General features: G+C 56.3%; 1 protein-coding gene, 1 long non-coding RNA gene and 2 other non-coding genes across 5 annotated transcripts in view; 1 reads left to right on the top strand and 3 right to left on the bottom strand.

Annotated features, from left to right (window-relative positions):
* Positions 1 to 12,723, top strand: part of LOC100031988 (NADH-cytochrome b5 reductase 3) — a 29,373-nt gene extending 16,650 nt beyond the window's left edge. For both annotated transcript variants that reach the window (XM_056797477.1, XM_056797478.1), the window contains exons 2-9: positions 278 to 409; positions 4,098 to 4,170; positions 4,827 to 4,933; positions 5,745 to 5,874; positions 9,958 to 10,041; positions 10,291 to 10,376; positions 10,964 to 11,063; positions 11,177 to 12,723. In XM_056797477.1, the coding sequence (XP_056653455.1) occupies positions 278 to 409; positions 4,098 to 4,170; positions 4,827 to 4,933; positions 5,745 to 5,874; positions 9,958 to 10,041; positions 10,291 to 10,376; positions 10,964 to 11,063; positions 11,177 to 11,349 (885 nt within the window). In that variant the 3' untranslated portion in view covers positions 11,350 to 12,723. The remainder of the gene's footprint in view (positions 1 to 277; positions 410 to 4,097; positions 4,171 to 4,826; positions 4,934 to 5,744; positions 5,875 to 9,957; positions 10,042 to 10,290; positions 10,377 to 10,963; positions 11,064 to 11,176) is intronic.
* Positions 2,727 to 4,526, bottom strand: LOC130454290 (uncharacterized). Its single transcript, XR_008911946.1, has 2 exons — positions 3,735 to 4,526; positions 2,727 to 3,111 (listed from the first exon to the last, which is right to left on the bottom strand). It is a non-coding gene; the product is annotated as an uncharacterized LOC130454290 (long non-coding RNA).
* MIR12400 (microRNA mir-12400) lies at positions 5,156 to 5,247 on the bottom strand. The gene has a single exon (NR_162977.1). It is a non-coding gene; the product is annotated as a microRNA mir-12400 (primary transcript).
* A 2,122-nt stretch (positions 12,724 to 14,845) lies between the features above and the next one.
* Positions 14,846 to 14,996, bottom strand: LOC130454842 (U12 minor spliceosomal RNA). Its single transcript, XR_008912635.1, has one exon. It is a non-coding gene; the product is annotated as a U12 minor spliceosomal RNA (small nuclear RNA).
* Positions 14,997 to 15,205: the final 209 nt, after the last annotated feature.

Genomic DNA, 15,205 nt, shown 5'->3' with positions numbered 1-15,205 from the left:
CAGACGTGAGTCTGCCTGGGGATCCCAGAGTCCTTGAGCTGACGGGGCTTCTGGACCTTTCACAAGGCCGCCACCGTCGGCAGGACCTTGGACCGGTCTTGGCTCTGTCATCGGGAAACGGTTTTCTTCCCGGGGGCCTTCCCGGCCTGAGCCTAGGCTTGGGGGACCCGGACTCCCCGGAAGCTGGCCCACTGAGGGTCCCTGCCGGGGAGGGGCCCCCGCTCTGTCCCCTTGGGGGGCCGGCCCTGGATGACTCTCTTTCCTTGTTCCCTTGCAGCTGGGCAGCTTCGTGCTGTCCCCGGTCTGGTTCGTGTACAGCCTTTTCATGAAGCTGTTTGGGAAGCCGGCTCTCCCCGTCACCCTCGAGAACCCTGACGTGAAATACCCCCTGAGGCTCCTTGACAAAGAGGTGGGTGCTGGGCCGGCCGGGGCGGGGAGGGCTGAGGACAGGCTGCGCTTTGAGGAGTCAGAAGAGCCGTCTCTGCAAGAGCGAGCGGACTCCTCAGCGGCCAGCCGCTGGCTTCTTGGCGCCCTTCTTTATGCCCGCGGCGGCGGCGGCGGCCCAGCCCCTCTGTGTGGCCCGCAAAGAGACTCGGCGGTCACGCGGGGCTGGGCTCACCCGCCAGCCTCCCGGAGCGGGCGACGATAATGCAATCCTGTTCTATAACGCGGGCTTGTGGCCTTTCTAAGTCACGAGGCCGAGAATTAGATTACAGTTATATAATGAGAATATAATTCTATGACATCATACAATAACAAAGGTAATATAAGAGGAACAGTAATGGCGTCTACATGCTCGCTCCTTGCTCCCCTGTTCCTGTGGCGCTTTGATGGTTGGCAAAGCATCTTCTTTCCATATTATTTCCTTGGCTCTGACGCCCCTGTTCTGGCTCTGGCCTTGTGTGGTCCCTTTCTCCTCTGTCCCTCCCTCCCGCCCCTATGCCGTGCCTGTGGTTCCATCGTCCAGACCCACCATGGGAGGCACTTGTGTCCTGGGATGATGGTTCTGTCAAGTATGAAGATGTCAGAGGGAGGAGGCAGCACTTGGCATGGCGGGAAGCCCCAGGGATTCCTGGTCTTTGATTCCAGCCAGTGGGGAATGACTCCCCAAACCCCATCATTTGACAGTTGAAGAAAAAGCAGAGAAATGTTCAGTGACTTCAGCAGGATTTGAACTCAGCTCCGTGGCTCTAATCTAGTGCTCTATCCACTATATATACACACTATGCCAGATTTAGGGCAATAACTTATCCAAGGTCACTCATGATCTGATCTTGGAGCTAGCTCTGAAAGGGGTCCTAGAAGCCACCCGAACCAATTGCTTCTTTATACAGATGAGGAAACTGAGACCCACCCCCTTTAGGAGCCACATCACCCAGACAGTAAGGGCAGAGCTCCGTGGCAGGAGTTAAGGCTGGAAAGGGAAGTTTGAGGCCAGAGTACAGAATTCCTGGAATTTGGAGGGTTGGTTCTTTAGGAGAATAGGGAGCTGCTGTTTGTTTTTGAGTAGGAATATGATGGAATTAGGGCAGCTAGATTGCAGGGCCTGGTGTCAAGAAGACCTGAATTCAAATGTGACCTCAGACACTAGCTGGGTGATGCTGGGCGTGTCACTTCCCTCTGCCTGCCTTAGTTTCCTCCTCTGTAAAAGGAGCTGGAGAAGGAAATGGCAGACCTCTCCAGTATCTGTCAAGAAAACCCCCAGTGGGGGAAAAATCTTCATAACAAAAATCTCAAACAAAGGTCTAATTTATAAGAAATCAAGTCATTCCCCAACTGACAAATGGTCAAGGGGCATGACTAGGCAGTTTTCAGATGAAGAGATCAAAGCTATCAATAAGCACATGAAAAAAGGTTCTAAATTGTTCCTAAGTAGAGAAATGCACATCAAAACAACTCTGAGGTATCACCTCACACCTAGCAGATTGGTTAACATGACAGCAAAGGAAAGTAATGAATGCTGGAGGGGTTGTGGTAAAGTCGAACATTAATGCACTGCTGGTGGAGAATTCTGGAGGGCAATTTGGAACTATGCCCAAAGGGCACTAAAAGGCTGTCTTCCCTTTGATCCAGCCATAGCACTGCTGGGTTTGTACCCCAAAGAGATAATAAGGAAAAAGACTTGTACAAGAATATTCATAGCTGCGCTCTTTGTGGTGGCCAAAAATTGGAAAACGAGGGGATGCCCTTCAATTGGAGAATGGCTGAACACACTGTGGTATCTGTCGGTGATGGAATACTATTGTGCTCAAAGAAATAATGAACTGGAGGGATTCCATGTGAACTGGAACAACTTCCAGGAATGGATGCAGTGAAAGGAGCAGAACCAGAACATTGTACACAGAGACTGATAAACTGTGGCACAATCGAATGTAATGGACTAGTAACAATGAAATGACCCAGGACAATCCATAGGGGAGAAACATGCTATTCACATCCAGAGAAAGAACTGTGGGAGTAGAAACACAGAAGAAAAACATATGATCTATCACTTGTTTATATGGATATAGGATTTGGGGTTTGGGTTTTAAAAGATGACTCTATTACAAAAATGAATAATATACTAGCGTAATTGCTTGTTGACTCTGGAAGGGGGAGGGAGAGAAAATGAATCATGGAACCATGGGAAAATATTTCAAAATAAAATAATTAAAAATAAGTTCTCCCCAAAGCAACGAAAACCCCCAGTGGGGTCCTAAAGAATCAGATACAACTGAACAACCTGATTGAATTAGAACCATGTTATGCTGCCTGCTGCTCCCCAATACACCCGTGTAAGGAGAATGAGGTCTTTTGGGGTCTAGGCTTTTCCCCAGACCTCTTGTTTGGGGGGGACACAGTTGAGTTAGCTCATGGAGTCACAAAGTAACAGCGACACCTAGGTCTCGCCCCTGCCCCAGCCTTGTCTATCCTCTTCACCTGGTGCTAATGTAGGCTTCCAGCCTAAGTCCAACAGGCTCTTTGGGGCTGAGGGCTCTGCTTGGGGCCACTTTCTACACGTGGCTCAGGCTCTTCCTCTTCTCCCCAGGCTCCACCAGGAGCTGACGGGTGATGGAGCCATCACAGGTCGGACAGGTGGAATTTCTCCCCTTGCTCCAGCCCAGCTGGGATCTGTTGTGAATAATGTGGAAAGACAGGCTCCCAGGATCCAAGAAGAACCCCCAAAGGAGGAGAGAACCCTGTTAGCTGAGGCTGCATTTAAGAGCCTCGGAGGGGAGCGTCCCGCTCATGGGATCCTGGTTCCTTCTGTACAGCCCCCTTTAGGGAGGGCATTGAGGAGCCAGGGACCTTGCCATGACCAGAAGGCTTTCAAGCAGACTCTTTGGGGTCGTCTTACGAAGGATTCCCAGGCTGCCATAGTTAGCCCTTGGTGAGATCTCTCCCGGTTTTGAGATTCCGTGCCCCATTCTCAGTGCCTGATGGTTCCTGAGCTTCCGGGGGGGGGGGGGGGGGGGGCTTGAGGGGTAGAAGGGAGGCAGCGGCTAGGGTAGAGGAAGTGGCGTGGGGGCAAGGAGGTTCCTGGGGCCGGAAGGGAGCCTCACTTTCCAGAGAAGGACACTGAGGCCTGCAGAGGCAATTTGCCCAAGGTCATGGAGTAATAGGTATCTAAGGGCAAGGGCAGCATTCAAACTCAGGTCCTAAGTGCAAGCCCGATGCTCTCTCTGCTACCCCAAGGGCTTCCTGGAAGAGGGAGCTTGTGAGAGAGAGCTGGATGGACACACAGGGATTCCCACCTGGTTGATAAAGGAAGCTGGGTAGCCCCCAGACCTTTCCAGGGCGGCTGTATACTGTGCGGGAGATTCTGAACTTGGGTGGGAATCCTGCCCTGAGGTTCATTCGCAGGGGGACCTCTCACCCTCCTAGCTTGAATTTCATCTTGGACGAAGTTTCCCTGTGCCACACACCTGAGGGCTGTGGGGAGAAAGTGCCCCGAGAAGCTACAGAAATGAGGGGGGCGGAGGGGGCCAGGGAGCTTCCTCGGGAGCATGAACTCGCCCGCATCCCCCAACCAGCCTGGGTCAGAGGTTGGCCAGTGGAAGGCCAGCTCTCTAGGCTTCCTGCCTCGCTAGTAATTAGAACCATTTTCTTCCTTCTAGAATATCAGCCATGACACCCGCAGGTTCCGATTTGCTCTCCCATCTCCCCACCATGTGCTTGGCCTCCCCGTCGGTGAGTCGGGCCCCTGGCCTGGGGGCTCTCCTGTGGCCATGCCCATGCCCTGGGATGGGGGGCAGAGCTAGAGTCTTCTGGGGGCTCCCCGAGTTTGAAGTTAGCCCAGTTGGAGCCTCCCTCTGTCTGGTGGCCCCTTGGGTCCCGTCAGATCTCTAGAATAGCCTGTGGCTGGACCGGAGTTGGCCGGGAGGCCGCGGCGTCTCCTGCTCCCAAACCCGCCTGCCTTCCTTTGCTCTTCACTTTCAGGGCTCTCTTGGCCTTGGTTCCCTCAGGGGCTTGGCAGCCATTTGTTTGTGTATATACGCCCCTGCATGGACAGCTGGGATGGCCAAACGGACACGTTATCCTCCTCCCCCTCCTCCCCCCTCCCCCCCTCCTCCCCCCTCCTCCTCCCCCCCCTCCCCCCCCCCCCCCGGGCTTCTTACTCTGGACTCCTCAAACTGGTCTCTCTTCTGGCTCCCAACTGAATTGCTTTCCTGCCACTGCGGGGTCTGACTTTGTGCGTTCCCCAACTTGGCAAACCCCTCGGACATCTCTGCCAAGACAGCCCCGACAGCAGCAGCCACACGTTTCCCACCTGGGTCCCGAGCAGGCTTCCCCGGGCACAGCAAGGGCAGCAGGCCCAGCCTGAGCCCCGGCTCCGTCCCCTCCAGGTCAGCACATTTACCTCTCCGCCCGCATAGACGGGAACCTGGTCATCCGGCCCTACACCCCCGTGTCCAGCGACGACGACAAGGGCTTCGTGGACCTGGTCATCAAGGTGAGACGCCGCCCCTGGGCCGCCTCCGCTGTCGGGCTGAGGATGGAGCCGCGGGCCGGACAGCCAGGGAAGGGCACCGGGGAGGCGGGCAGGGCTCGGAGGAAGGGCCGGCGGAGAAGTCGCCCGTGGAGCGGCAGGGGAGCCTGCGGTCAGTCAGTCACGGAGGGATGAGGTCCGGCAGGTTCCCGCCGTCCTTGGGGCACGGCGCGTCCTGGGGATGGTGCCTGGGGCCTTCCTGGCACCCCACCCCAAAGCCCCTCTCCTAGAACCCAGGACTCAGGCCTGGAAGGGACCCCAGAGAGCAGCTCCCCCAGCGCTCCGATTTTATCGGTTGGGGAAGTGGCTTCCCGGATTCCCAGCCAGGGTCTCAGACGTCCATTCCGGGCTCTCTTTCTGCTCTCTCTCCCTGGCTCCCCAGCCAGCCCGCCAAAGGGTCCGAAATCTCCTCTTGGGGTGTGCGCTTCTCGGGGGTGGCTGTGTGGCCTTGGGCAAGTCCCTCTTCTCGGGAAGCTGGGTAGGACGGTGGGACACGAGCCTTCCACCTCTGTTGTTCCCTGCCTGTGTGGCTTGGGACGTCGCTGTCCCCGCCCCGTGCCTCAGTTTACCCACCTGTAAGAGGAGGACGTCGGCCCGGGCAGGCTCCGAGGTCCCTTCCAGCTCTGCCGTTCCCGGAGCGAGGATCGAGCAAGGCGTAATCGATGGTCAGGGGGGCTATTGGAGGCCGGAGGCCGGCAGCTGGCGGGGAGAGGACGAGGCTCGGGGCGGCCGGGGGTCTTCCTGGCGCGGTGTGCATGGCGGGCCTGTTTCCTAGGTTTACTTCAAGGACTCTCACCCCAAGTTCCCTGCTGGCGGGAAGATGTCTCAGTACCTGGAGAGTCTGAAAATCGGAGATGCCGTTGACTTCAGAGGCCCCAGCGGACTGCTGGTCTACCATGGCAAAGGTGAACTGGCTCTTTAAAGACTCTCCCTTCCGGTCCTGCTAACAACTCTAGCGCAGAAGGGCAAGGGGTAGGCAGCCGGAATTAAGTGCCCGGCTCAGGGTCACCCCGCTAGCAAGTGTGCGAGGCCTGGCTCGCCCGCCCAGGTGCTTTTGTAGTCGAGACGCCAGGCTTCTTGAACTCGGTGGCGCCTCCAACCAGGAGCAGCTGGAGACAGGAGCGGCCACCACGGAGGATGGAGAGCAGCCCCGGGCGGAGGTAACCAGTGCGAGCCAGACCGAGATGTTGACAAGGCCCCCAGAAGTGGCAGCAGGCCGAAGAAACAACCTTCCATGCAGAGGTTTCGGTTGAAACGGCCTTTAAGTGGAATTGAGGAAAGGGTGCAAAACAGCCAGAATTCACGGGAGAAAATGATAATTAAGTTAAGAAATTGCAATCCAGTTTGGCAATGAAGTGACATATCCTAAGTAATAGGAAAGGTCGATTTTGCATTTAAGTGTAGTGAGAGTACGTTACGTAGCCGTACTGCCCGAAATGAAAAGCTTCTGCACTGGCATCTTTGACTGACCTTGGAGGTAACGAACGTTTCATAAGCAAATTTATTTCTTTACATTCTTTCTTATCATTTCTAAATAGATTTGTTATTTATAAAGTACATTTTTCAACTTAAAAGCCTATAAAACAAAAAGTTTGTGGGGTCTTGGGGGGCTGAAACTCATCGCCATCTCAGTAATTTAAATGGGGAAATTTGATTTGATACACGAGCCAAACTGAGTCACGAGTTTGGCCATGAAATGAAGTAAACTCGTGTGTTGAGGTACCACTGTAAATGGTTCTTCTTATAAATTTGAATCGCTTCCCAACTTATAGCTTAGACATTCAATCTTTTTTCAGAGAAACTTGCTATTAATATTTTCCCCATCTGCCTTCAGATCTTCTAATTTTAGCTGCATTGGTTTTATTTGTACAAAACCTTTTTAATATTACGCAATCAAAATGGCCCATTTTACCAATTCTCATCCTCTCTGTCTTTTTGCCTGGTCATGAACCACTCCCTATTCACATATCTAATAGGTAATTTCTTTGTGGTAGTCTGATTTGTTTATGTCACCCTTTAGGTCCAAGTAATGTACCCAATGGGAACTTACCTTGCATACAGTGTGAAATTTAATCTAGGCTTAGTTTCTGTCAGACAACTTTCCAATTTTCTCAACAGTTTTTGTAGAATAGTGAATTTTTCTCTGAATAACTGGGATCTTTGGGTTTATCAGATACTAAGTAATTGAGCTCATGAGTTTCTGCATGTTTCTTATCTGATCTATTCCACTGATTGACCCTTCTATTTAGATAGTACCAGATTGTTTTTAGTGTTTTCCAGGATAGTTTGAGCTTGGATAGAACATTCCTGGGAATTGTCAGTTGGGGTTTTAACGCCAGTGGTGATCTGTGGATTCTTTCTATTTTACCCTCATGTTCAAGAATTTCAGGGCAGTTTTCTTGGATAATTTCCTGTAGTATGATGTCTAGGTTTCATTTTGGGGCAGTCCAATAATTCTTAAATTGTCTCTCCTGGTTCTATTTTCCAGGCCAGTTGTTTTCTCAATGAGGCAACATTATCTCCAATTGTTTCATTCTTTTGGTTTTGTTCTATGTCTTGGTGTCTCATGAAGTCATTAGCTTCTAATTGCCCAATTCTAATTTTTGAAGACTGAGTTTCTTCCACAACCTTTTGATTCTCCTTTTCCTTTTGGTCTATTCTTCCCTTTCAAGTCATTCTTCTCTTCCAATTTTTTTGCATCATTTCAAGCAGGTCAACTCTGGCTTCCAATGCCTGTGTCTCTGTTTCTAAATGACCTGTTTTGCTTTTTAGGCTATTAATTTTCCTTTTTCCATTTTCCTTCAACCTGTCTTCTTTGACTTTTAAATTTCTTTTTGAGCTTTTCCATAGCCTGCATCCAATTCCCTGGGTTTTTGTGAGGCTTTGCTTGATTGTTTCCTGGATCTCTTCCTTGGCCATTGGTTCTGTTCTTTGGTCCTTACCTCCATGGAAGCTTTCAATTGTAGCTTTTTTTTTCTCTCTTGTTTACTCATTTTCTTTCTTTTCCCCTTCCTCTGGACTATAAACTTGCCCCTCTGTTGACTTACTAAACCAGAGTGTTTGGGCTGTTATGTCCCGACACTGAATTTTCTCTTTTCTCCGTCCTCTGCTGTTCTAGTGGATTCAGCTGGTTAAGCTAACCTGATTAGCCGGCCCTCCCTGAGGCAAATCTTTCACTGAAGCTAGGGGGCCCACGGGGTCCAACCAGGTGTCCCCCACCCCCACTTCCTCCCTGCCAGCTGTAGGTCAGAGGCAAACCCTCAGGGCTACAGTCTCTGCCCAGGGCTCAGCTCACCTAGTCAGCCCAGCCTTACTGCAGGGCTCCATGCTAGGTGGAGAAGGGTGTTCAGCCAGCCTCTCTCTCCCTTTTCCCATGAAACTAGACACTCTGTGGCCACCTTTCAAGTTGTTGTCAGCAGGAGAGTCTCGCGACTTTCTGGTGGGGTTTGGATGTCTGGTTTCTTTGAAGCACGATATAAATATTGCTTTAGAAGGCTTGGAGGAGGGTTTGGGCTTTAGGGGCTCTTAAGCCTCTATCTTGGCTCCCATCCCCCTCCCTTCCCACTTTTTTTCATTCATTCCTTTGAGAGTCTTGAATTTTTGTCCCTCCAGATGAATTCTGTGGTCTTTTTCTTGGCTCTGTAACGTATACAGCTCTAATCCCGGAATAGTCTGATTGCTAGAAGTACTTCTTTGAATAAGGATCTAGGTAACATGTCACTTCTATTAACTTGACTTTGTTGTTCAGTTGTTTTTCAGTCCTGTCTGATGCTTTGCGACCCCATGTGGGGTTTTCTTGGCAAAGATATTGGAGTAGTTTGCCATCACCTTCTCCAGCTCATTTTAGAGATGAGAAAAATGAGGCAAACACAGTGAAGTGACTTGCCCAGGGTCACCCAGCTAGTAAGTGTCGGGGGCCAGATTTGAACTCAGGAAGAGGAGTCTTCCTGATTCTAGGCACACCATTCTATCCGTCCCATCTCCGAGAGCCGCAGCTATTTCCTCGACGAACTGTCTGTAGATTGTTTCATAATTGTGTCCCTGTCATCCCTGTTTCTCTCAGAAGGCAGAAGTCCCACTATGTCCTCTTTCCCGTCTTCCTGCTGGACCTCCGCGGCCGATGTGTGTGGCTTTCCATCACATCCCGCAACTTTGCCGAAGTTGTTCTTGGGTCAGTCAGTGTCGTAGCGCGTCTAGGGTTCTCCAGGCGATCGCTTGGTCGTTGCATCAGCCGCAAAGCCGCGCGCGCCCTTCCTTTGTCTTCTCGCTGGTGACGGGCCGGTGGGCACCCCTTTGGCCCCGAGCTTCCTCGGGCGAGCCGTGCCGGACCAGCCTGGCTCTTGCTGTCATGGGAGCCTCTTGTGCTCTCCGGGGCAGACACACTCACGCCTGGGGTTTCTCCGGCGGAATGAGTGTGGGAGCTGGGGAGGTTTCTCTGCAGTTTGGGAGAGAAGGTGCCATTTGTGACTCTGGTTGTTAACACGGACAGTCCTCTGTAGCTTTCCTGAAGTCGGAGCGGCCCCTGCCGCCGTCCTCTTGCCCATCCCACCTGGCCAGTGCTTGTCATCTGGTTTTTAAGCCCTTCCCTTCCGTCTTGGACCAGGCAAAGCGGGGTGAGCGACCTCCTAGCCATATAGCCAGGACGTGTCTGAGGTCAGGCGTCGGATTTGAACCCAGGACCTCCTGTCTCTGTCCACCTACCTATCCCTTCAGTGCCTTTTATCTCCTTTTCAAAGTCACTCATTCTGACCATTACCCTCAAGCCCCCTTTAGTTTCCCCTTTTGGGTTGTTAGTTCGACAAAGAATTCCGATGAGACCCCAGTTCCCTCAGCTGCCCGAGCCTGAATTTGTCATCCTTGTGCCGGGTGACCCTGGGCAAGTCCCTTCCCTTCTCCGGCCGCCGGCTCTCCGGATGCCTCGCTCGTTCCCGCGCTGCCTCTTTTCCAAGCTGCCCCCCTTGGTTTCACGTCACGGGTTTGTCTTCCAGGGAAGTTTGCCATCCGTCCCGACAAGAAGTCAGAGCCTGCTGTCAAGACGGTGAAGTCGGTGGGCATGATTGCAGGAGGAACAGGTAGCTGCGGAGGGAGCTTTCGGGGCCCCTTGGGGAGGACCCCTCCCCCGCTTGCCCAGAGCCCGGATCCCTGGGAGATAAGTGGCCTCAGCTTCCCGGGAAGAGGTCAGGGCACCCCCCCCCCCGTGGTGAAAAGCAAAAAGCAGCCGGACAAAGGAAGATCAGGGGAAGCTGAGCGCGGGCTCCCCCGAGCGCTTGGGCCCTTGGGGTCCCCGTGCCCCGCCCCTCACCCACACTGCTTTCTCCCAGGCATCACCCCGATGCTGCAGATAATCCGAGCCATCATGAAGGACCCCGAGGACCACACCGTCTGCCACCTGCTGTTCGCCAATCAGGTTGGTCCTGGCCAGACCCGGGCCCAGATCTGGGCCTCTGCACGGTGCCGTGTCCTCGCCCCAGGGAAGGGGGCTTCCCGAGGCAGTCCGGGGGTGTCCGGCTTGGGGCCGACACTGGCTCCCTGCTTGAGGGGAGACAGTCGAGGACCCCCTGCTGACAGTCTCTGGTGCATCCAAGCTCCCCGAGTCCTGCCTCCACGAGGCTGCCCTCCCCGGGGGTGGGGTTGAGGCTCAGGAGGTTAAGGGGGCCTCGGCAGGCCTCAGTCTCCTCCTCTGTAAAGTGGGCGCGTTGAGCCAGCGCAGCCCCAGCTGGATGCGGGGCTGCCCCGACTGGCCCAGGCCACGCGCAGGCCCCTCATCCTGGAGTTGGGCAGGGGCGGGGGAGGGCCGGGGGACCAGGCCCAGGAGAGCCCGCTCTTCCCCCGCTGCCGGGCTCCCCAAAGCCCTGCACAGAGCGGGGGGTGGCCCTGGAGGGGGAGGGGGAGCTCCTCCCGGTGGGGGCGTCCCAGGGAGGGAGAACTCGGCCCCCGGGGGGGACGTCCAGCCGGCCCCGCGCTGAGCGTCGGGCGGCTCTGACCCTCCCGCAGACGGAGAAGGACATCCTGCTTCGGCCGGAGCTGGAGGAGCTGAGGACGCAGCACTCGGCCAGGTTCAAGCTCTGGTTCACTGTGGACAGAGCCCCGCAAGGTGAGGCCGCCGGCTGGGGGGCGCTGCGGGGGCACGCGGGGCGGCCTGGGGGGCCGCTCTCCCTCCCGGACCCGCCTGGGTGATCCCTGCCTTTCCTCCCCTCCCGACTCCAGACTGGGACTACAGCCAAGGCTTTGTGAACGAGGACATGATCCGGGAGCACCTGCCCCCCCCCGAGGCCGAGCCCCTGATCCTCATGTGCGGGCCCCCCCCCATGATCCAGTACGCCTGCATCCCCAACCTGGACAAAGTGGGCCACTCCAAGGACCTGCGCTTCTCCTTCTAGGGGGGACCCCGGGGAGGCTGGCGGGAACGAGCTCACCCTCACCCTCACCCTGGGCACGTCAGGGCTGGGGGCAACACCTGACGGGTCTCTAGCCTGGAGGCCCCCCGGCCCCCCAATAAGCAGGCGGGCTTTCCCCCCTGGCCCCCCAATAAGCAGGCGGGCTTTCCCCCCCGGCCCCCCAATAAGCAGGCGGGCTTTCCCCCCCGGCCCCCCAATAAGCAGGCGGGCTTTCCCCCCCTGGCCCCCAATAAGCAGGCGGGCTTTCCCCCCCGGCCCCCCAATAAGCAGGCGGGCTTTCCCCCCGGCCCCCCAATAAGCAGGCGGGCTCCCCCCCGGCCCCCCAATAAGCAGGCGGGCTTTCCCCCGGCCCCCCAATAAGCAGGCGGGCTTTCCCCTCCGGCCCCCCAATAAGCAGGCGGGCTCCCCCCCCCTGCTCAGGTCCGTGTTTCTGCCCAGGGTGACCGTTTCCGGGGGGGGATCGTGCCTGCCGCTCCCGGGCACCCCTTTCAGTCCCCTTCCCGAAAGTCGGCTCGTGTCTTCCCGGATTTGGAAGCTTGTTTTTGTTGCTTCGTTTTATTTCTTCTTCTCCAGTAAGTCCGGCTCCCTCGGGGAGCTGGGCCGGGGCAGCTCGGAAGTCCCGAGGGCCGTCCGGTAGGGGCAAGACGGAGCCGGCTCCCCCGCGGACAGGCCCTCCCCCGGGCTGCCAGGCAGCCGGGCCCCCAGGCTCCTGGAACGTCACCCCGAGTGTGGCCCGTCTCTGGGCCCCGCTTGGAGTCTCCACCATCTCCAGGCCGTGTTTGCCAGCTCGGCCAGAAATGGAAAGAAACCCGGGCCGCAGCGGGGCAAGAGAGTCCGGCTCCTTCCGTGGGGGCAGGAGGGACCTGCGTGGGGGGGGGGGGCCGAGCGTCCCAGAGGCCTCCACGCTCGGCGGGTCCTGGCGGCCGCCCCTTCTGCCCCAGACTCCAGAGGAAGCCCCGTTCCAAAGTGTTCCTTCACCTTCTTCCTCGAGCAGGAAGAGAAGCTCCGGCACCAAACGGGGCGCCTCCAGGCCGGAGGCTGGTGGCCCTTCCCTTCCCGATGTGTGGCTTCTTGGCCAGGAGTCCTGCCCCGGCTCGGCTCCTTCTCCCCCTGCCCCTGTTGCTTGGCCAATAGTCTGCCCTCCCTCGGCACCAGCGGGCCGGCCGGAAAGGCCCGTGGAGGGAAGCCACCTCTCCGCACCCCGGCTCTGCCCGGGGGCTCCCTGGGCAGCGGGCAGGCCCGGTCAGGGTGGGCTGCCGCCTCTCCTTTGTCCTTTTCCCTCCGGTAGTGGCTTGCTTTCGGGCGGCGCTTTCTTTTGTGCAGAAAATAGAACAAATAAAGCTCTGCTCCACGGTGTTCTGCTCTGGCCCAGCTTCTTTGTCCAGGAGGCCGGGTGGCCTCGGGAAGTAGGGAGGTCTGCCAGTAGAGGCTGGGCCAGGAAGCCGCGGGTGGGTCTTGTTTACGGAGAAGCTGGGCTCTGCCCAGGAAGGATGGCTTTGGGAGTGGGAGAAGAGCCGTCCGTTCTGCGGCTTGGACAAGGGGTGAGGACGAGCGAGGGGCGCCAGGCCTCCTTCAAGGGCATCGGGGCCCCCACGAGGCTTCTGCAGTGCTGAAGGATGGGCCCCGGGCCAGGTGGGGTGAAGGTGAGGCAAGAAGCACACCCTGGGATGGCACCTCCCTCCTTCTAGGGGCTTCTTATATGCTAAGTACACCAGGGGGCAGCTTTTGGGAGCCGGGCCTGGAGATGGGAAGGTCCTGGGTTCCAATCTGACCTCCTAGCTGGGCAAGTCACGTAAGCCCATTCTGCCTAGGAGACAATATGCAGTGTCGCTTCTAAGGCGGAAGGGAAGGGCTTACAAGTGTGTCTGTTGAGTCGACCCATCTTTAGTTCTGGTTGGGGTTAGTCAGGGTCACCCCAGAGTGGGTTTAGGCCCTGAATCCCATCAGCTGTTGGGAGCACTCACTCCAGCCTCATCCTGCCCCGGGCTCCTGGGCCTCCCACAGACACTGGCAGCGCTTCAAGGAGGCTGCCCCAAAGACACCAATGGCGGGCTTGGAGGGAGCCCCAGCCTCTTCTTTGTGGTCAGAACTGGGGCTCCCGAAAGCGCTGCCCACCGGACCCCGGGGGCCCTAAGGCGAGCACTTCCAGGGGCCCATGTCCCCAGACCAGTCTGGGCCAGGCTTGGCCCCGTGAGCACCGGGGCAATGCCTGTCTGGCACTCCCAAAGCCTCAGTGCTGGCTGGTGTTGGGAGTTTGCCCACCCCCCTTCCTCCCCCATTCAGTCAGTAAGCATTTATTAGGCCCCTCCTGTTGCCAGGCTCTGAGGATACCAGACAAAGAGCAGCAGCCCTTGCCCCAGGAAGCTGTCACTCCCCACCCTATCTATCCCCTGAGAGCACACGAATGGGCTCACTACCTCCTCCAGGCTGCAGCCCTCTTTTGGGCCTCAGCAGTGAGCGGCCAAGGTTCGGGCTCTTTCTTCGGCCTTCTTTCAGGGCACCAAGTTTCCCAGAATCTGGGGGGTGGGGGGCAGGATCCCGGCTGCCTTCAGGCCCAGGGGTGGAAAATAGAACAAATACAACTTTGCTCCTTGGTGTTCTGCTCTGGCCCAGCTTCTTGGTCCAGGAGGCAGGAGGGGTCCGCAGGGCCGGGGAAGGGGCTGCCCCACAGACCAATGAGTAGCCTTGGGAAGTAGGGAAGTCTTGGAATGACGACCATCTGGCTCTTATCCTTCATTCCTAAGAGCTTCGACAAGGGACTTGTCTAAAGTCTCCCAGCTACTTAAAAAAAAGTGCCTGGGGCCTGGAAACAAGGAAAACTCGATTCTCACTCCAGGCCTGCCAAGAATTCCCCCCCCCCCCCCCCCCCAGGGTGCTTTGCGAAGGGGAAAGGGCCCTAGAGCTGCTGGGTCTGATCAGTCTTCAGAAAAACAACCCTCCAGCGCGCCTCCTCCCCCTGGTGACCAGAAACCGTTAATACCGGCTTCTGGCCAACCCGCTGGTGTGGATTGATGAACGTTAACGCCCTCTGTTCGGGAGAATCCCCCAATCCCGGCGTTCCAGCACTCGAAGGGCCCTCTCCCGCCAGTGGGGCTCCGGCCTCGGACGGGGCAGCGAGGTGGCTCAGGCCTAGAGACCAGAGGTCCTGGGTTCAGATTTGCCCTCAGTACTTCCCATCTGGGTGACCCTGGGCAAGTCACTTGTAATCCCCATCCTCTACCTTTACCACATCCTTTACCACCCTTCTGCCTGGAACCAATCCGCAGTATTGATTCTTAGATAGAAGGGAGGGGGTTAAAAAGACCAAAAAGACCTTGCCAGCCTAACACCTATTGGGTTGTTTCTTCCAGCTCGGCCCCTCCCCCCAGCCTGCTCACATGGTCTCCCGCCAGGAAAAAAAAACCCATGCTTCGTAGCTTAGGGAAAGCGCCAAATCGGGAAGAGTTATTCTGCTTTTTGATCTCCGAGAAAGGGGGTACGGGCAGATCGCGGCACCCAGGCATCCCGCGAAAGTAGGCGGGTCACCTTAGGGACAACCTGTACCCGCTCAAAAATTCTTCTCACATGCGTAGTGAGGATTCGGGCGTCACCCCGAATCGTTATTTTCCTTACTCATAAGTTTAAGGCATAAAGGTACTGGTCTACCGCGCGAAGCTGGGGGGTGTCCCCAGGCCTATTAAGCTTAGGGTGAGACCGTGGGCGGCTGACTGGACCGTGCCTGGGCTATCGTACTCTAATTCTGTTTAAAGAATTTCCGTCACGTCATTCATAAGATTTTTTGGAGGGGAGAAAGAAGCCTTTTAAACGTTCCATTCTTCGTATGTAAATAGAGAACCAG

The sequence above is a fragment of the Monodelphis domestica genome, chromosome 5 (genome assembly GCF_027887165.1).
Source record: "Monodelphis domestica isolate mMonDom1 chromosome 5, mMonDom1.pri, whole genome shotgun sequence".
Classification (NCBI taxonomy): domain Eukaryota; kingdom Metazoa; phylum Chordata; class Mammalia; order Didelphimorphia; family Didelphidae; genus Monodelphis; species Monodelphis domestica.
This window is presented reverse-complemented; position numbering and strand designations above follow the sequence as displayed.